We start from the raw sequence: 20,548 nt of genomic DNA, 5'->3' as shown, positions 1-20,548 counted from the left end.
TTCAGGAGTTTGGCTGCACTTACCAGAAGCTAGCCAGCTGGTAGAGGGCCCCCTGTGGTTGGTATCGTGAGCCGGGGAGCCTACCATGTCCTTCTCCATCACTACTTCAAAGTTGAGGATGAACATGATGACAGCCCCATCCTCATTCTTCACGGGCACCACATCCACCAGACACAGGAAGCAGCTCCCTGCAGAGTAGGGAAGGCATGGGCCATGGTGACACCAGATCCTCTTCCCAAGTGGGCAGGACACAAAATGACCAGGAAGGACCTCTGAACCCAAAAGGGCCCATCAGGTTCTACCACATCCCATAGCCCACATCTGCAATTCCTGACCCTGCTCTGACCCCTACACCTGGCGATGCCAGACTGCCAGCCGGTCCGCACTTCATCCCTAAGTGCCCATCTTGTCTCTCAGTCTTCTTTCCCTGTTTTTCCTCTCACCTCCTCCCTCCAGCTTGTGAGCCTTTCTTTCCCCCACATTCTCATCTGTATCCCCATCTTTTCAAAATGTCTGTGCTTGTCCCTCCTTCAAGGACTACACTCCAAACTTTACTCCAGCATCTCCTGCTCCAGCCCCAGCTCTAAAGCTCTTCAACATTCCTGTGCCTTGTTTTCCGCACCTACAGAATGGAATGGTAGCCATTTTCCCAGGAGTTGCAAAGGTTCATTAAGTCCACACGTGTATGTGCAATTGGACACTAAAGACGACTGGATACAATATCCATCTTGTAGGTGCAAGACCTGGTATATGGATACCAGAGACAATTGGATACTGTATCCATCTTGCCTCTGCTCTCTTTAGTCTCCAGGTATTGTGTGGATCTACAAGTATGCAACTTGAAATCAAGAGTTTCAAAACTTTACAGTGTTTTGAGAACTGCCAGTGTCTAAGCACATAGTCTCCTATGTCATGAAAGTACTGGGCTGAGACCTGGCAGAAACCAAGAACCCCAATCCCCTACCAGAAACCAAGAAACACTGCTATGAGATCGTTCTTTGTCCTGCTTATTCTCGACTCCTTCTCTCCAGCCCCCCTCCCCCAAGTCCTTGGAGCAGGCAAAGTCATCCCATCAGTTCCCTTGGGCTCTCAGGAATACACAGTCCAATGCCTTCCATGTTGATTTCTGAATTGAGGTAGATTCGAGGTGAGTGTCCCTGCCAGGACCAAGCTAAGGGTCCAGCCTGCAAGACGTTCTCCTTGATGGCATCCTGGTCCTCTCACAGGGACCAAGGCAGGTTGTCATCTCTTGTCCATCATCATCCAATCTTCCCAATATTCATCTGACTCCCCTGCCTCCCAGTGGTCGCTTTCCTTCTGAAGGGCCCAACACCTAGAATAACTAATGCACCTTGGAAGCTGGTGACAGGCCATGGTGTCAGTGGTACAGCAATAATGACATGAAAAAGAAACTCAGAATGTAGGAGGCATTTGGGAAAGAGGTAAAAAGTCACATGGTCTCAGAAGAGCCCTATCAGCCAGCCTTGGCTTTCCACTTACCTGCATGCCCTGGAGCTCCCTAGGTTGGTCTCCCTGCCTCTGACCCTCCCCTTACCATGAGCCCTGGCCCAGCTGTACAGGAGGGGTGGTGACTGGAGTCAAGGGAAGAACAGAACCTGGAGCTCACTTGATGCCTTTCAGCCAGGCCTGAGTGGGTGAGCACTAAGGGTACAGAAGAGTACATGCTGTGGCTAAGCCAGCCAGCCGTGAAGGGCAGGGCTCTTGGAGACACTGGCCAGCCATAGTGCAGACATGCTGGGTAGGGGACTGAGACCACAACAGACAAGTGATTCCAGCAGCTGTGGATTCCCCAGTCAAATGAGTGCCTCTGAAACCCACTCAGACAGACTGGCACATAGGTGAGGGCAAGGCCCAGGAGGAGCCAGTCAGGAGCTCTCTGCCCTACCCACTCAGTACCCCTGCACTCACCACAGTCAGGGCCCTCCTGCCCCTACCCAAGGGCCCTGAGCTCAGGAGTTCTGTCTGGGTGTCCCTTAAGCGGCTGCTCTTGTCCCCTGACCTCCGGCCTCTGACACACAGCTGTGGTGTTGAAGCTGTTCGGGGGGGGGGGGTGGCCTGGGTCCAGCTGGAGGCCGTTTGGCACCCAGACAGCCAGCCTTGAGTTTATGCCCTAATATGGTGATGGCCAGCAACGGCCTGAGCAGGAACTGGCCTTCTCAGGACTATAGAGGGGCAGGAGACCAGGATACCGAGGCCTGAGAGACCCCAGCACCTACCCTCCAGAGCCCCAGAGATCCAAACTCCATGTCACTATGCTCACCAGGACATGTGTCAAAGAAGCCTGGAGTCTAGAACCAAGATGGTTCTGGCTCTTCCAGATGACTTAGGGGCTCTATCCCTAAAAGGGGGCAAGAAATTCTGATGTGGTGTCTTCAGCACTCTATCCTTTCAGCCCAGGCTCCCTTAGAAAGAGAAACCACATGGCCCATGGCCCTGCATCTCAGATAGCTACGTCAGACCTCAGCAGCTCAGACAGTGACCCTAGATCCCTGCATCCGAAAATAATTGGCTTTAATTCTCTCAAAGAGAAACTTCAAGCTATGCCCCTCTCACAGGACAAGCCTGCTTCCTACTTCCAGATGCACACACAGAATGCTGGTGCTCCCCCTTTATCGACATTCAAGAAATTTCTCTTCAAATATCCTGTCAAAGGCCTGGTTGTTCCGAGATGTGACCTGCCCCCCACCCCCACATCCTATCTGATCATTGATGGAAATAGATTGCGTGGAAACAAAGAAAGCTGAAGACCAAACAGGTTCTCAGCTCTAGAGGTACCATCTCACTTGCCAACTTGGCAGAGTCTTATGTGACCTACCGGGTCACCAGCCCCAACTCTTTGGCTAGAAGTATGGGGGGGTTCCTGGGGGTAAGAGAAGGACAGTCAGGCTGCAGGCAAGGTCCACGGGTGCTGACCCAGAACAAATAGCCTGTGGCCAGCTTTCCAGCTGAGAAGAAAGGTTGTGAACAAGGCTGAGCTGTCCTCGGGAAGCCTGGAACACAGCCTACCTACCCGGCCTCTCCCCAGACACCCCCTGTTCCTCCCTCCTTCCCACTTGGCTTGCAGTCCCACCAGTGGTCCAGCTCATGTAAGGAAGAGGCAGCCTCAAGGAGGGCCCTGGGGCCAGAGCTGGGCAAGGCTGCAGTTCCACCCAGAACCACTCTGTGGCAGGCACTGTCCACGTTCAAGAGGCAGACAGCTCTTGGAGCACTCCAGAAGGAATGGGTGGGACGGGAGGGGGCACTGAAGGGGACAGCAGGGAGCCCAGTTCTCTTTCTCAAGGTAGACATGGCACAATAGATGGAAGAGTCACCTTACAGAATGCTCTTCTGTCATAAGACACTGGTCACACCTACTCACTGGGCCAAAGTCTGAATGAAATGACATAGTATATGACAGCCTGACCCAAGAAGAGAGTTCTGCACACTCAGAAGAAAGATGAAGCTTTTCAGTTGGCCCCGGGACAGTCTGATTTAAGTGGATAATACCAAAACATACCCTGGTCCCCACCCCAGCACAGCCAGGCTCCAGAGCCACCATTTGGGTAGTGGGGCCTCCCTGCCCAGTCTAAGCCTGTCTTTGACCTCTCAGGATAGAAAGGAAAAGAGGATGGCAAGCATGCCAGTAACCACACAGCTCTGGGATCTGGTAGAGCCTTTGGTCTCTGTGACCCAGGCCAGTCAGTCCCCGAGCAGCCTTCAGAGGTCATGCTGCTCACTGTAGGTCAGTAAGTGGAAGGGACCCTGGTGCAGCAAGTTCCACTCATTCTGATAGCAGGAAAAGTCCCGTTCAGACTACAAACCCTGGCTTGCTGGGATGTGAAGCTACATCACACTAAGGGGTCCACTTTGGAGTATCGTTGCCCTGCCTGGCATCTGCACTCACAAGCTCAGGCTTACTTCCTGTACATCAAAACCTAATCTCCCACCTCTGGCCCAGACCTGCCTTAGCAGAAGTGACCGTTGGTGAGAGTTCAGAGAACCACAGATGACCTGGGCAGCCTTGGGCAAGTTGGTGAGGCCAGGGTCTCACCTGTACAGCAGCAGGTGTCATGGTGTCCCCATTACCTCATGGTACCGTTGAACATGCCACCAACAGGTGAAGCATCTAGGACAGCATGACCAAGAAGGTGGCCCTGGTGCCTACTCTGACTGAGCTAGGTGTTACATTAGACCCTAATTTGGCATCTAGACAAAATAGAGCAAGACAGAACAAACCAAATAGTGAGCATGCCCTAGGAAAATGAGGTCTTCTTTCTCCAACAGTCAGAAGACCCTGCTCTCCCTTAATTTGCTGGGTAGCTACAAATAGGCCACCCACCTCTCTGAGCTTAGATTCTCTGTGCATACCACAGGGACAAGAGATTTCTGTTCTGGGTGCCAGATGAGGTGACAGATGGTCTTATAGAAGCATCTGGAGCTGTAATGAGGCAGAGTAGCAGGTCCCTGCAGGGAAGGTGACCTCCAGCCCTTATCCTGGTCGCCTCCCTTGCCCCACTCCAAGCAGGAGGAGTTGTGCCAAAATGAGCCCAAAGTCACACTGAGGGCAGGGAAGCTGAGGCTGCAGTTGGCCCTGTCCGCCCCCCAGGCAGAGGCTGTCTCCGGAGGAGCAGCCCAGGGCTGTGCAGTGTCAGGTTATATTTAGCCTGGTGGTGGCGACAGGAAGATGCAGCGGGAGCTGCTTCTGGCCAAGGGCCACCGTGTCGCTAACACCACTCTCATGGACAGCCAGGGGGGCTAGGGAAAACCAGGGACATTGTGGGCTCAAGGGACAAGATGAGGGAATCTGAGAGGCCAGCCAGTCAATGAGTCTGTGTCCCTGTGGGAAAGCATATGTATGTATGTGTATCAGAAACAGAGATGAATCGTAGGCTCCTGAACTTAGGAACTGAGCTACACAGGGTCCTGGAGGCACTCCCTGCCAGGCAGGCTTGGGAAGCCACAAGCCAGACTCTAAGTCTCAAAGAAACATCACTTCTAGACTCAGTTGTCCACCACCCTTGCCTCCTGCCAACAATCCCTGTGTAGGGACAGGGCCTCTGTGAGCGTCTAATTTCCTGCTCAAACCAACTTCCTATGGCAATGCTTGGGTCACCTCTCATTACAACTCCTCAAAAGACAATCTCCACCCAGGAAAGCTCAAGCTGGCTGAGCTCCAGGGTCATGGGGCCATGCTACCTCTTAGCTTGTGAGAGTATACCCTCTGTTCTAACAAGGCCCTGAGAGAACTCGGTGGGTTAAGTGCCATCATGACTGACCATCTGAGCTTGATCCTTGTTATCCAACATGATGGGAAGCACTGACCGCTGCAACAAGCTATCCTCTGACCTATACTAATGTACTGTGACACACACATACACCACAGCACACATACACACGAATACCATTTATACACATGTGCAGGATGATGTCACATTGACCCCCCCCCACTTCCTCCATCTTCATCCCTCCTAGACCCCTCTGCAGAGGGTTTCTGGAATCAGGCTACTTGGGTAGTTCTCACCCTCTGCAGAGGATATGTCCACAAGCTGGCTTGTGAGGTGAGCTCCCTAGCCCTAGCATCCAGACCTGCACCAGGGAGAATGGCTTCACAGCAGGTGTTGAGTACTCAGCTTTGGAAGGTCTGATGATGATCACTAGATTGGTGACCAGCGGTTTAGGCCACTGTAGACACAGTGGCTCTACCTCTCACCTTCTAGATCCAAGAACACTGGCGACTCAGTACAGAATGCCCCCGGTCCTGGGTGCAGGTAAACAGAACCACCATGGGAATTCAGGTGTTTTTCCCAATGCAATATTACATCTGGTCACAAGTTAATATCGAACAAGATGGTGCTTAGACCTAAGTGAACTATGCCTGTTGTGAAATTTCTGAGCCCTTTTCTGCCCCCCTAAACTGTGACCCTGATCCCTGCATTTGCAGCTGTCATAGAGCAGCAAGGACACAGAGCTATCACCATTCACCAGAGAATCAATCCTGTGGTCCCTGCCATCTTCCTGGGTTCTGTAAGCTCCTGGAACTGTCCTCCACCTTGGCTCCCAAACACGAACACATAGAGGGCCTGGAGAGGCTGTTTGTAATAAGGCTCTGCCTTTGGTCTCTGAGCAGGTACAGCTGTCTGGTAATTAACTCAAGAGGACAATTCCCCTTGCCTAACTCACCCATAGGACACTGTGAAACACCCACAGCAAATACATTTATCAGTAAAGTTACACTGAAAAGTCTGATAGTACTTGCAAGAATGGAAACATATGACCATGACACAAAGAAACATACAAATCGACATTATTTGCAGGGTACAGACAGAGTCGTCTCCTCAGAGAACCAACAAAGTCACCGGGTAAACACTAAGGAGGGAGCCAAGAGCTCCACCAGATAGATGGGCCCACAAAACACAGCTTCAAAAATTTAGAAAGTAGAGTCAGAAGACAAGGCAGCACCAGCACTGTGGTCCACACTTGTGACCCCAGCGCTCAAAGTCAGCCCTGGCTTCATTGTGAGTTTGAGGCTTCAGAAAACAGGGAAGGGCCAGCAAAATGGCTCAGTGAGTAAAAGCATGTGTTGGGCAAACATGAGGAGCTGAGTTTGTTTTCCAGAGCCAACAGTGGAAAAAGAGCCAACTCCCCAAAGTTGTCTTCTAGCCTCAAATCATCATCATGACATGCATGATCGTGTAAGTTAAATGACTGTTTCCTTATCTGTGTGTGTGTGTGTGTGTGTGTGTGTGTGTGTGTGTGTGTGTGTGACCATGTGCTATGATATCCATATGGCCTTGTTTGGCCTCAGCACTTACCAGGCTATCTTCCCAGGATTCTCCTGTCCCCACCTTCCATTTTATCTGGTAGCATATGGTTACAGTCATATATGACTACAGTCATATGCTACTGCGCCCCGCTTCCACGTGGGCTCTAAGGATTCAAACTCAGATCCTCACACTTTCTCATCAAGCACCTTATCTACTGAGCCATCTCTTCAGCCACAAAATCTCTTCCTCAATAGCAATGACTGTGGAGCAGCTAGGGATGTTCAAGAACCACAGGCGAGAAAACAAAACCTCGGAGCAATAAAACATATGGAGATGAGATGGCCTGGAGGGATGGCCCAGGATCTCACTGAAACTGCAAAGCTGTTAATTCTCCTGAATTAAGAGCAAACCTAATTCTGACAAAGGCTTTGGTGATGCTGACACATGGTGCTCACTTGCTATCTGAACGTGCAGCAGGCAGAAGCAGGGTAATGAGCTCCAAGCCAGCCTAGCATACATCAATACGCACTCAAAAACATAAACAAATGAAGCTGAGAGGAAGTAGGGGGAAAGCCAGGTATGGCTGTTATCCCAGCCCCTGGGAGGCTGGGACAGGAGCATTACCATGGTTTAAGACAAGCCTGGGCAGTTGCATACACTGTGAGTTCCAAGCTACAGTGTAAGATCTTATCTTATAAATAAATAATTTTTAAATTAAAAAATAAAGTGGTGTAGGGGAATACCAAGGCATTGAGGGGAGAGAGGGTGGCTGGGAGAGGGAGCACCTTCATGGAGGTAATGGGGGAGAGAGGGATGTGACTAGGAGAAAGGGGATAACATCTGAAATGTAAATACAGAGAATATCTAGTTTTTAAAAAGTGGAAGAATTCACCTTTCTGGTTACTGAGACACAGTAAGCAAACACGGTGTTTTATGCTTGTCGCAGTTTTACAGTCCTGACGGACACACAGACAGATATTTGGGGCAGAATGCAGTGTTCAGAGGCCATGGTTACATAGCCAAGTAACCTATGCTAAAGGTGCCCTACAAAGCAATGGAAAAAAACAGACTAGATGTGTTGGGAAAGTTGGCTCCTTACATGGAAAAAAATAAAACTTGATCCTTACTTGACACTGCATCCAAGGAGGGTTCAGTGGATCCAACACCCAACTGAGGAAGGTGAGCCCAGGGAACCAGAGAAGAGAGGCAGACCTGTGGGCCCTCATCCTGTGCATAGGAAAGGGTCTCCAGTGGAACTTCAAAAGCATGAGCAAAACCGAAAGTCAATGATTCATTTGTATCAAAGCTAAGAATCTTTGTTTTATTAGCCAAGCAGAGACCAAGAAGGAAAGGTATTCACAATTTGAACAAGGAATAGATATCCAGAATGCATACTGTACTCATTTGTATTTCTAGAGTACACAAGCAACCCCTGGAAAGTCACAGGAACAGAAGAGAGCCGTCTCACAGGAAGATAAGCAAAGGATACAATCACGCAATTGGCAGGAATGGAAGCTCACGTGGCTATCAGGCCTGAAAGAGAGGCTCTGATTAGAGCAGCAAGCCCACAAGACTGGCAAATATTAGAAAGGGAGGTGATGTTGTGTGTGGCAGAGGTGGGAGAGCATAAGGGTCTCCATTCAGAAGGCAGACAGCAGTTAGCTAAGAACCCCATCTCCTGAGATCCAGCAATTCACTTCCAGGTTATGCAGGCCACAGACACTCTCACAGCAGTGTGGAAAGGCCTGGGACAGATAATGTTCAATGTGGCATTTTCTCTGGTGACAGGGAGGTGGAAACTATCTGGGGTCCTTCGCTGAGACAGGAGCAGTAAAACAGGCAGCTCCATGCTCCAGGATGGGAAGCCACAGCCTGGATGCTCGCTGGCGCCAGAAACCCACCTGTACATAGTCATGCTCCTGGGTAAGAGTGAATACCAGGATACAATACCATTTGCCTACATTAAGTCCATATGAATCTATCCAGTCAAAATACACATTTGCAAGAACATATGTGAACAGCATATTCACAGGGAGTGCATTTGAATGGCTGCCTATAAGGCATGCACAGAACTGAGAGATGTGATAAAAGGCAGGCAAGAAAGTGAAAGAGAGAAACAATAGTGTGAGTACTGGGGCCTCACTTGAGGGGCTGAGCCAACAGGAACCTGGCGAGGAAGAGGACAGACAGGCAGAGGTGCAGAGGACCACACAGCAGACAACCTTACTCTACTCCCCATAGTCTTAACTGGGACCATGGAGTGCTGCTTGCTGAGTAGCAATCACACACACACACACACACACACACACACACACACACACACACACACACACGCTGCCATGTTGGTACCTGTTTGGGGCATGCCCTTCACCCACCATGAAGGGGACAAGTGATCTGATACACCTCAGAAACATGGGCCACTGAAGCCTCCAGATTCGAGCCAAAACCGCCTCCCCCCAGGCCTGAGCTCATCACACCCAAGAAGCAGCAGATTGTGCAAGGTGGTCCACACAAGGTTCTAGAGACAACTGGACCCGAGGTCCAGTTTGGGTCCCCACCTGCTAGGTATGTATGTCCTTTAGCCTCCACAAGCAAGAGTTCACCTTCCAAAAAATGACTAAGAAAATTTACAGGCTGGAGAGATGGCTCAGAGACTAAGAGAAGAGCACTGACTGCTCTTCCAGAGGTTCTGAGTTCAAATCCCAGCAACCACCTGGTGACTCACAACCATCTGTAATGAAATCTGATGCCCTCTTCTGGCATGTCTGAAGACAGCTACAGTGTATTCATATACACAAAATAAATAAATCTTTAAAAAAAAGAAAAAAGAAAAAGAAATGTTACCCACAAGAGGCTACAAGGACCAGCATTTACACACTGTAAAGTCAAGTCACCTGAGTGTACCTAAGTGCTTCCAGGAGCTGCCATCTCCCAGCTGACTTTACCAAAGCTTTGTTCCCTTCTCAGGCCTCCTCTGGTGGCCTTTGAATGAAGAGGCCATGAGGCCCAGCTATGAGGCCCAGCACACTCCCTGTACTGTATGATGCCTCCCACACTTAACAGAGCAGGAGGGAACCCAGAGACTCCTCTGGCCCTCCGCCCCCTCTTCCACCCAAGTGTTCTATTGCTCCAAGGTTCTCACAGGCTGGGACACTAAGGCCCAGAGATAAGAAATTATTTTCCCAAAGCCACTCAGTCCATTATCAAGTTAGAGACTGCCCACGAGTCATCTAACGCCAAGAATAAGGCTTCAGCCACACAGTGCTGCCCCGTTTGTCCATCCATTTAGCAAAACCACGCAGATATTCACCTCCTACCATGTACTAGGCAGGTGGATACCAAAACACAAAAAAAAAAAAAAAACCAAGCCGCTCAGCCTAGAGGGGATGGTGGGTACTGCAAACTCATCCAGGGCCAAACTGAGGCAAGGACAGGTAAAGGCAGAATGTTGCCCAGCTTGCTGGGTAATTCTAGGCCAGCTGACAAATGCCTAAGCCCAGAATACAGCCCAGAGATTTCTATAGACAATGAGGGACATGAGCCACCACTAGGACCCTCCTGAGCTGGCACTTAGTCCAGTATCCCTCCAACTCCTCTCTGACTGTGACTCTAATCTCCCTGCATGTCATAAAGTCAGTCACATGCCATTCTCTCACCCATGGGGGCCAGATGACACTCTCTCACCTGCGCACAAGGTGGGGGGCAGGGATTAGAGAAGGGCAATCTCTGGCCAGTGCATATTCTCTAGGAGAGGTGGTTGGCACCCTCAGGGAAGCTCAGTAGGAAAGGGCTTCCCTGAAGCTCTCAGATCTTACTGCACAGGGAGCCAGCCACCCAGGCTCAACCACCTTCTACCACCGAGCTGGCCCTCCTGCTGTTCCAGTCCCCCTCCCCAGAGCCCGAGGCCACTGTCAACTCTGCGTCTACCGACAGCTCTGCACAAATATTTACATAGTTCCTCTGGGGCTTCGGAGACACCGCAAACAGGAGCAGGAGGCAGCCTCCCGATGCTGTCCAGGCCCAGGGCCTCTGAGGAAACAGAGCCTCTCTATCCTCATGGACAGGAAGACCTCAGCAGCCCAGGGCAGACCACCACAGGGAAGCTAGGAGAAAGGTGCTTAGCAGAGACAGGCAGGCAGGCAGACAGCTGGAGGCAGGCCCTGCCAGAAGCTACCACCTGAACCAGGCTCCAGACTATACCAGATCCTGACCAGAACAACAGGGATATCTGTGCTCCACAGAAGGGAGCTCACCTTTAATACTAGCAAGACCAGCCTGGCCCACCTAGCTAGGATTACATAGAGTTAAAGGGGGTCAGAGAATAAGCACTCCAATGGCTTTGGCACCATGGAAAAGCCATAAGTTTAAAGTCTGGCTCTCTTGGGAAGGCTCCAGGCTACTTCCCATGAACAGAGCCCAGAAACAGCTAGGCACTGACCTCTGACCTCTGCCTTCCCGCTCAAAACCTCCCACTTCAGAGAAAACATCTTTCACCAACTCAGATGACACATGACTGGGAGTTCCGGGTGGGGAGGTGTCTGGTAAAGAAGAGCCACAGCAGGGGCAAAGCAGAACCTCTGACTTAAGTGAAAAAGGAAAGCAAAGAAGAGAGAAAACCAGGACTGGGTTATAGAGGGTGACGGAATGCCCAGCGGTTGGAGACTGGTACCACCAGGGCCAGCCCGAGCACCTGGAAGACCAGGGTTCAGCACATAGCAAATGTGGAAACACAGCACACTGGGGAGCTGGCCTGGACCGAAGGTCCCAACCCCTCCCCCTCAGCCACAGCATCAGCTGTAGCAGTGGGGACCCTCTGACCTTGTTGCCATAGCAACTGGCCTACAGCTGGAGTGGAGAAGCCAATAGACTCATCTCTTGAGACAACCCCATCTCCACCCACACACAGGCTCCTGGGGACACAGGGACAGAGAGACAGGGACAGGACAGTCAGAGGTATGGTAAGACAGATAAAGCCTTTGAGACAAAGGCCTGGGGGGCGGGGGATGGAGGTGAGTAAACATCATACAGGAGACACAGAAAGAAGCAAAAATTTGGCTCCAGGATGCTAAAGGCTCAGGAGAAATATACAAAAGGAGAAGGAGGAAGAATGGAAGGGACAGAACAGGCAGGCAGGTCTGAGACAAAGGCAGGGAAGCCTGAGTGTGGGGAGGAAGAGCTGCCAAGAGGAGGGGGGCACAGCAGGCAGGCAGGGCAGAGCAGGCAGGAGGGGAGGCAGCCGGGAGGTGGGAACAAAGAGCAAAGACAATAGAAGGGCCAGGGAGAGGAAGAGCTACATCTCCTCCACCCCCACCACGGCAGCGAAGGGCAAGGTGTGTACCCAGCCAGCACCTGCTGTCTGAGGTACCTCTACAGAAATGTCACATCCTGCCAGACCTGCACTACAGGGTTCTGCTGTTCACAATTCCATTATGATCCTGGGCCTGTCTTAAGGGGCATCAGCATATGGCCAGTGAACTGGGCACACTATGTCTCCTCCTCCACCCACACACCCCCAGTCTAGCTTCCCTACCTCCCAGCAGCCCCAGGAACTAAATAATGGGGCTGTCTGGCTCCAGACCCTGAGACTGCACAGAGCTGAGTTAGAGGCTCCGACACAGCACAGCTGTCCTTAGAGGCGCCTGCCAGCAAAAGGCCCTGCCTCCTCCCCAGCCAATCTCCCTCCCTGAGGCTACAGCCCAAGAACCTACTCTCCCAGGGCTGGCCCAGGCACCACCTAGAAAAGGTCTGGACAAAAACAGGAGGTAGCATTAGCACATTTCTCTGAATTTGTACATGTTCCACACATCAACACACACACACACATACACATGTAGCCCAGGTCAGGCAACAAAGATGGCATGAGGAACTTGGTGTCACAAGGCAAGGGAAAGAGAGGCTGAAGAATCTGTCTGCTTTGCCCTCAGCCTAGAATGCCAAGGTAAGTGGGGCCCCAGGTAGCTGAGGTCCTAGACCAACCTGTTGTCCACTGGGAGTTATCTGAACCCCATGGAAACTAGGTGAGAAGAAGGGGCAGGAGACAGCAGCTAGCATAGGGTTTCCTAGGTCACGGCCCCATTTAGAGTAGTAACCTGGAGAAGACAAAAAGTTTAGGCTTGCACATGGACCTGGATTATAGGCCCATTCTCTTCAAAGATATACTAAGAGGACTTCCACCATTAGGCTTCTCCACCTGCTACCCAAAAGGCTAGATTAGGTGGTTCCTCAAGATTCCCCAAGATTCTACAACAGCGCCTTTTCAGGACTCTCCCAAAGGAGTCAGCATGGGCCAAAAAGGACCCACACTACTTGAGAAGTCTATATCTATGTTACAGCCAAAGGTAAAATCAGTCCAACCTCTCGGATGCCAAATCCACAAACACAAACAGTATCCACCGTGGGACAGGAATGTGGCTTACTACAGGAAGACACTGCATATGAGCATTTTCACAAAAGTACAGCACCCGAGCCAAGCCTAGTGATCCAGGGTTATCATCTCAGCTACTTTGGAAGCTGGAAAAGTTCAAGGCCCACCTAGGTTATGGGGTAAGTTCAAGGTCAACTTGGACAACTTAGTGAGCTACTGTCTCAAAACGAATAAATTTAGGCCCAGATACAGTGGTACACTCTCGAATCCCAGCACTTGGGGCACAGAGACTGGCGGATGGCATTGAATCAAAGCCAGCTATATATCTACATAGTGTGAGACCCTGACCCCCAAAAAATGAGAGAGGGGAGGGAGGGAGGAAGGGAATGCACACACAAGCACTGGCAAGATGGCTCAGCAGGTAAAGGTGTAAAGGTGTTTTCCACACAAGCCAGACAACCTGAGTTTGATCCCCAGAACTCACATAACGGTTAAAGGAGAAAACCAACTCCATAAAATTATTCTCTGACCTCAAAACACACATATGGTAGCACTCACTCCCATCATACACAGCCCTAGCCTTGATCCCCAGTTCTGAAGAAGAAGAAGAAGAAGAAAGGAACCCCAGCATCCCAAGATCCCAAGGAAGCACTGCAACAAAATTGTGGAAATCAACCAATTTGGCTGGTGGGAGATTCCCACATTATATAATGAGTAGTTATGTGCTCATGTGCAAATATACACTTGTGGTTTGGAAACTTACATCTGTATTTGTGTGAAGCACAGAAAGCCTCTTTAGTCCTCTGGTGTCCTTGTCAATGCATGACACACAGCAAAACAGCAAGGCATGGCTCTGGTCAGACAGACATGAAGTCCACTCCAAGCACCGATGCTTTCAATTGGTGTGGCTCAGGGAGCATGCTTAACATCTCTAAGCTTTAGTTTCATCGTCCTTAGATGATAAAAGGCGGCACTGAGGGGGGTCCAAAAACCCTGGGAATAAAATTTCAGTCTCCCAGGAAGCAAACTGGGCTCCTCAAAGAAAGCCAGCCACCAACGATGGGTCATTGATCAGTGACAACCCTGACTTAGGAAGAATAAGTCTGAAACTGAGTCAGCTCCTGGGACACCTGGCTGCAAAAGATAACAAGGCCAGAACTGAGCTAGTTTCGGAAATTCTTCAAGGTCTCACCAAAAGAAACTAACATAATAGCCAGTCAGAATTGTACTAACGTCACTGATTTGGCCCCTAGCAATCATATTAGAGGTTACCTAACCCTTCTAGAAAATGCCCCTAGCCTTGTATAAAAGGGGACCAGCAAGCCTGTCTGGTCTTCGATATTTTGGTGACAGTTGACCTCATGCTAGTAGTTTCTGCAGAATAAATGCTCTTTGCTTTTGCATACTATTTGAGTCTGGGGTCTTCCCTCAGCGATTCTTGAACCCTAACAACATCAGGGATGCTGTGAGGATTACACAAAGTCACACAGCCAAATGAGTTTTCCATCACCATATTCCCTACCTGCCTACGAGCCAGAACTGCAATTTATGCGAGCACACTCTCCAGCAAAGGGCCATTAGTGGTGCATACTCTCCAAGTGTTGTCCGAAGGCATCACAGGCTACACGCCTGCAAAGAAAGCCCCTTAAGGAAGCCGCCCTGGAGTATGCACATCAGAGGCCTGGAGTTTGCAGGGTCCATTTGCCACAGCAAGGAGACGGGGTGTGCTCATCGTGACTAGGCAACCAGTACACTGAGAGCAGGAACTTTTGCCTTTCCTGTAGGCAGCTCTGTGTTCAAGAGCTCAGCTCTGAGCTGGGTTTCAGGTTTGTAGTGAAGCTTATGAAATGCTCACTGGTCAACGACAGAATTCTGGAGCCCCTTCTGAGCCCCCCTATACCCACTACCCTACCACTTCACTGACCTCCCTGAGCAGAGCCCCCCCCCCCCAGCCGCACAGGCCCAGTGAGAGAACAGCTCCACCCACCCTATGTTTATCCGCTCTCCACTTTGCTCTCCGGAAGCCCAGAGCAGCTGGCTTGGGAGGTGGTGGCTGAGCAGAGACACCTGGCTAGGAGGGAGTTGAGGGGAGGGGCAGGGTGTTCTGGAGACCAGACAAAGGGAACTGAGGTTGTGGGGAGAGGTGTCGTTGAGCGCAGAGAGAAGAAGGCAGAAGATGGCAGCAGACAGAATCCTCTGCCCCGCGCTCCATATCCTCCAGAAAGTCACCTGGCACAGGCTGCCCTTCAGGTAGCTAAGAGCCAACGCCAGCGACAACGCCAGCCCCCAGCTTGCCCTATACCACCATCCATACACGTACCTACCATCCCAGCTTAGTCAAATGTCTGTCTACCAAGCTCAACACAATGACACCTGCCAAGGAGTAAAGTATGAGAGATTCCAGGCCCCCTCAACCATAGCACCTCCAAGGCAATCCGGAATGACCACCCACCAGAGTTGAGACCCAGACCACACCTGCTCCCAGACATAGGGCCACGCCCACGCCTGGAGTCCCGCCCCTAAGGGACCCCCCACCCAAGGTTCACCAGCCTCCCACAACTACAGATCCCACCCCCACTTCCCACCCCACCCCTCCGCGCATCCAAGCTCATTCTCAGGAGGCCCGGCCCCTCGCCAAAGCCACGCCCCGGCCCCGCCTACCATCTTTCCGGTAGAAGGCGATCTCCACTTTGCGCTCCTCCGCTCCTAGCAGGGCCTGCGCGATCTGCGCGGCGGCACGGCGCTGCGTACGCGGCCCATGCAGAAAATCGCAGGTGCAGGGCCGCTGCATCACCTCGGCCCGCGAGTAGCCGCACAGTTCGCAGAAGCCGTCGTTGCAGTAGATGACGGCGCAGTTCTCTACGCGAGCGTTAGCGATGATGAACTTGCGACCTGGGGGCGGGGGCGGGGATGAACGCACACGTGAGCGGGGATACTAGTTTCGGGGGCTCCCGGCCCTTCTCCACATTCTCTCGTCACACACTGCTGTCCCACACTCCCCCGCATCAGGGAGGGGTGCCCAACCCTGGTGAACGCAGCTGTGCACGGACACAGGTGACTCCATCGGGTGCGGTCTCGCGACACGCCCCCCTACCCCCTGGCCCGCCGGCTGGCTGCGTGGCTTTCCCCGGGCAGAGAGCCAGCGGCCAAGGCCGGCCTGGGCGGGTGTCAGCAACGCGTGTCAGCAGCCGCGGCGGAGGGATAAACACAGCCTGGAAAGGGAGCCTGAGAAGGACAGGAGATGGCGGCCAGCCTCCCCTTTGCACCAGCTCCTCTGGCTTCTTTCTCTTGATAGGGAACTCTTCCTAGAAAATTAGTCCCTCAAATACCGTTACACTCCCTTGGGGTCGGGGCCTACTGTGACTTCTGCATCCTATCCGCAAGCAGTTAGAAGCTGAAGAGTAAGTAAACCAGAGGATGAGGGACTGAACTTGCAGACCTGGGCAACCCAGGAAGGTAGCTGTTAGTATCGTCATGTTATGGATGAAGAAACTGCAGTTCAAGAGAAGTTCATCTCAATGATGAGAGTCTAGCAGATCATTCATAGTGAATCCAGCTTTTGAATCTTGTCTGGCAGAAGGACAGCTGGGGGCGTCACAGGCACAAGTCCAAGGTCATACAGAGCAAGGAAAACTACCTGCAGCTTCACACCCTGGAACTCCCTAGAGCCCAGAGGTCAGCCCAAGACACTGGCCCACTTGTGGAAACCAAACGTGGAAAAGATTACCACCTCTAGGGATATGAAACCTTCCTCTGTGACCCCATCAAAGAGAGTCCAATAGACCCACTTCAGCTAAACTTGGCTCATCCACCCCACTCTTGAGCTAAAAGTCAAACAAGCTGATGAGCAGCAAGTCAGGCCCCAGGACATCACACTGCCTCCCCAGTGAGAAGCTCAAGGTATAGGTGTCTTCTACAAACAGAAATTCTATCCACTTTGGCCTTTAATGCTGGGATGTGCAACTGAAGTTGGATTTGTCTCCTTCCCCCTTGCTATGCAGTACTGAGGCTGCAGCCCTGCACAGTCTTGCAAACCCCAGATGGCTGGCTGCATCAGGACTCCCTACAGCAAGGCTAGGCTACCAGGTTCCAGCCTCCGAACTTCTGCCATCTTTCTCCTGCCCTCCAGGAAATTACTTTTGAGAGTTGGGTCATCTTTAGGTCAGTTCCCAAGGCCTTTTGGAACTCCCAAGCAACCCCAGGTCAGAGCGTCTTGTCCTGTGAAAAGACCTTCTAACTCTGCCTCTACCCCCACTCAGCCTAAGGCAGTGCAGAGTACCAACCACCCACAGGAGAAAAGTGACTTCCTCTCCCCACTCCCAGACCAGGAGAGCAGAGCAAGTTCCTTTGAAGACAAGCCCCATGCCACACACACCCCCTTAACTGAAACCCTAGAATACAGATCCTGATGAGACTTCACCTGTAGTTTATCACCTTGTTCACAAATGTGGAAACTGAGGCTTAGAGTAGGAAGAGTCACTCAAGGTCACCTGCCAGTCAGTGGCAGAGGTGGGGCCAGAAGCGAAGCCTCTAGGACCCAGTCCAAGATCTTCTCAGATTCTGCCCGTGCCTACACAACTGGTAGGAAAAGAAAGACCGAGGGCCTGCCCCCCACCCCAGGCCTGCACCACCCCCTCAGGATCATCCTGTTCTCTGTCTAGGGACAATGCTGCCCATCCAAATGACCCCTCCTTCCCACCACAGTAGAGCACACATTGTCCTGTGTGCACAGGGTCACGGACAAGGAATGTCACTCTCCCGCTCCAGGGGCCCTATGCAGTCACACCCTCTGTGGCACATACAGCCATGAGAACAGGCACACCAACACCAAAGATTCACCTAGCCTAGGACACATTTCTGGAAGCCTGTCTTGCCAGACCTGAATAAGGGGAGCTGTAATTGCCCAAACCCAGTGGGGTTTGGGGAACCATCCACAGAAGGGAAGCCCACCACACTGGAGCCCCAAAGACAGCTTCAGATATGCAGCACCTTCTCAGCACTGGACCCACAATCTTGGGGACTTGCTGGAGAAACATTTTCACTGCCCATACAGACTCAAAATTCTTGAGTGACACAGGAATTTGGCCATATACTTGTCACACGCTAAAGAGCAGATTTGGTCACTGATCCTACACCCTTAGCTACAGTCTGTCACATTCAACACAGCCAAGACTGGATCATGCAGTGTACTTTTAGGGACCAACAGCTTGGGTCATATACAGTCTTAAGGCAGCACACACACAATCCCATAAACTCTGGACATTCAGAGTTGGAAACACCTACATATCTCATCCCACCTCCCTTTCCTGAACATTCCAGGTGTCACGCACATTCTCTGACCCCTAGCTGCAACACTAGGCCCCATGGTCCTATGCCAGTGATCCCCTGGGCACCAAGCCTTGTCCCCTCCGCTCCTGGGGTAAGTCTCAGGGCCCATCAGCCCCTACTGACTCACATTTTGCACAGCACACGGCTCGGGCACGCCCCCCATCCACACTCAGCAGGACTAGACCCACCCCCCAAGCCCCCTCCCCGCTTTGCCCCCTCCCCCACTCACTCTGGCCCTCAAACTTGCGGATGATGGTGTCGAGGAAGGTGTTCTGCGGCGCGACGTGGCCCCTCCGCACCGGCATCCTGAGCCCATGGGCGGGCCGGGCGGGCCCCCACCCACCCTGGCCCGGCCCGGCCCAGCACTAGGCTTCGGGTGGCCCGGCCGGGCCGTGGTCTCCGCACCCCGCGGCCAAGCTGAGTGCGGGCGGGGCCGGAACTGGACTGAGGGCGCGGGATTCCCGCTCCGCTTAGCGGCTGCCTGCGCCGGACCCCGGGCCGGGCCTGAAGCTGCTGGAGCTGCGGCGCCGGCACACCTGTCTGTCGACCCGGGCCGGTGGTGCCACGAGCCCCGCTGCACCTCGTCCCCGCGCCGCGCACCGCCCGCTCGAGTGCCGGGCTCCTGGTTCACGCCTGCCCGCCGCCGCCGCGCCGACAGCCGCTCCAGCGCCCGCGGCTCGGGCAGCGCCTGCGGCTTGGTCCGGCGGCTGAAGGGTTAATGCGGCGCGCGCCCCTCCGGCTCCGGCCCCCGCCTCCCGGCCCCCTCCTGTCGCCGCGCGCCGGCAGCGCCGCCCTCTCCCCGCCACCCCGAGCGCCCGCCCTTCTCATTGGCTGAGCCTCACCGAGCGCTCGCCGGGTCCCAGCCCCTCGCTCCGCTACCAAGCCCCCGGGACTCGCGCTCCGTCAAGAGGGGGAAGGGACCTTTAAGTAGGGGAACGGTGGGGACAGGTGCTGCGGTCGTTTTGGAGGTGGCCAGGGATAAGGGCTTAAGGATATCGCCCCCTCCCAGACTCAGGACTGAGAAACCCGATTTGATGGGACAGGACCAACCCTTTATCCCCTGCTTTCCTACTGCGCCTAGGACAGGCTGAGTACACACAGCTTGCTGTCAGCATCTGCTGTGGGTGACGGGGTTGAGTGAGGCCTAGGCTCTGAGATGAACCGCCCCAGGACCAGGGGAGAGCCAGGAAATGGAAAGAACAGGGAATGTGGAAGCTGTAAAAAAATAAAAATAAAAATAAAATTGAGACAAGGGTGGGTGAACCGTAAGAGAGGCACACCCTCCCCAATATCCCCTGTCTCCAGGGGGTTAGAACCTCTCAGAGATTATTTGAATCTCTTCGCGGGTGTCATGCACAAAGACCGACACTGACGAGAGTTGAGGCCTTCTAGCTGTGAGAGCAAAGAAAGGTCCTTCCTTGAGTGCAATGTCCCAGCCAGGGGATCCCCGTGTGCTCCAGGCCTTCCCTCCCTCTGTGCTGCGGGACCAACCTCATAGGCCCAATAGGAGGGCTTGGGGCCCTGAGACGGCCCGGGCGGCCCAGCCCCTCGGAAAACCCTGGCCTAGCCTCAGGCCCCTCCCCCTGCCAGCTGGCTCGCTCCAGCTGCAGCTCCCTTATTTAGGCAAGGAGGTCTGAGGATGCTCAAGGGCAGGCAGGGTGTCCACCAGTCGCCTGCCACTGCCTGCCCACCGTCTGTTGGGGCCTGAGTAGGGGGCTTCGGCCGGCTGAGGTGTCCAGGATTTGAGCAGCTAAGCAACGCCTGGGGCAGGGCAAGGCCGAGAGGCGAGTGTTGACAGCTGAGCAGGCCCTGCTGTGGGGAGGAGCCGGCAGCTGGAGTTGAGGCGGCCTTGAATCCCCTCCCCTGCCGGCAACCCGTATCAGAGGCCTGTCTAGATGGATGGGGCCATGTGGGGGCTCCTGAGGCCTTGCAGCTGCCTCTGTCCTTGCAGCAAGGGGCTGGGTCTTGTCACCAGAGGGAACCGTCAAGGGATGGGGGCGGGAGTGGGGGACGTCTGGACAAAGATGAAGAGGAAAGGCCGGCTGAAAAGAGGGAGGCTGGGCGCAAGAAAGGTCAGCATAAGACCACCCCA

At 53.0% G+C, this 20,548-nt stretch overlaps 1 protein-coding gene across 1 annotated transcript in view; it reads right to left on the bottom strand.

Moving 5' to 3' along the window:
* Positions 1-18,761, bottom strand: part of KCNH2 (potassium voltage-gated channel subfamily H member 2) — a gene marked incomplete at its 5' end in the record, with an annotated part of 31,706 nt that extends 12,945 nt beyond the window's left edge. The window contains 3 exons of the mRNA XM_080936116.1: positions 24-188; positions 15,790-16,020; positions 18,686-18,761. Coding sequence (XP_080792242.1) covers positions 24-188; positions 15,790-16,020; positions 18,686-18,761 — 472 coding nt within the window. The remainder of the gene's footprint in view (positions 1-23; positions 189-15,789; positions 16,021-18,685) is intronic.
* Positions 18,762-20,548: the final 1,787 nt, after the last annotated feature.

Source organism: Micromys minutus (genome assembly GCF_963924665.1).
Source record: "Micromys minutus genome assembly, chromosome: 23".
NCBI classification, from domain to species: domain Eukaryota; kingdom Metazoa; phylum Chordata; class Mammalia; order Rodentia; family Muridae; genus Micromys; species Micromys minutus.
The sequence above is the reverse complement of the archived record's forward strand: the minus strand, read 5'-3'. Positions and strand labels throughout refer to the sequence as shown.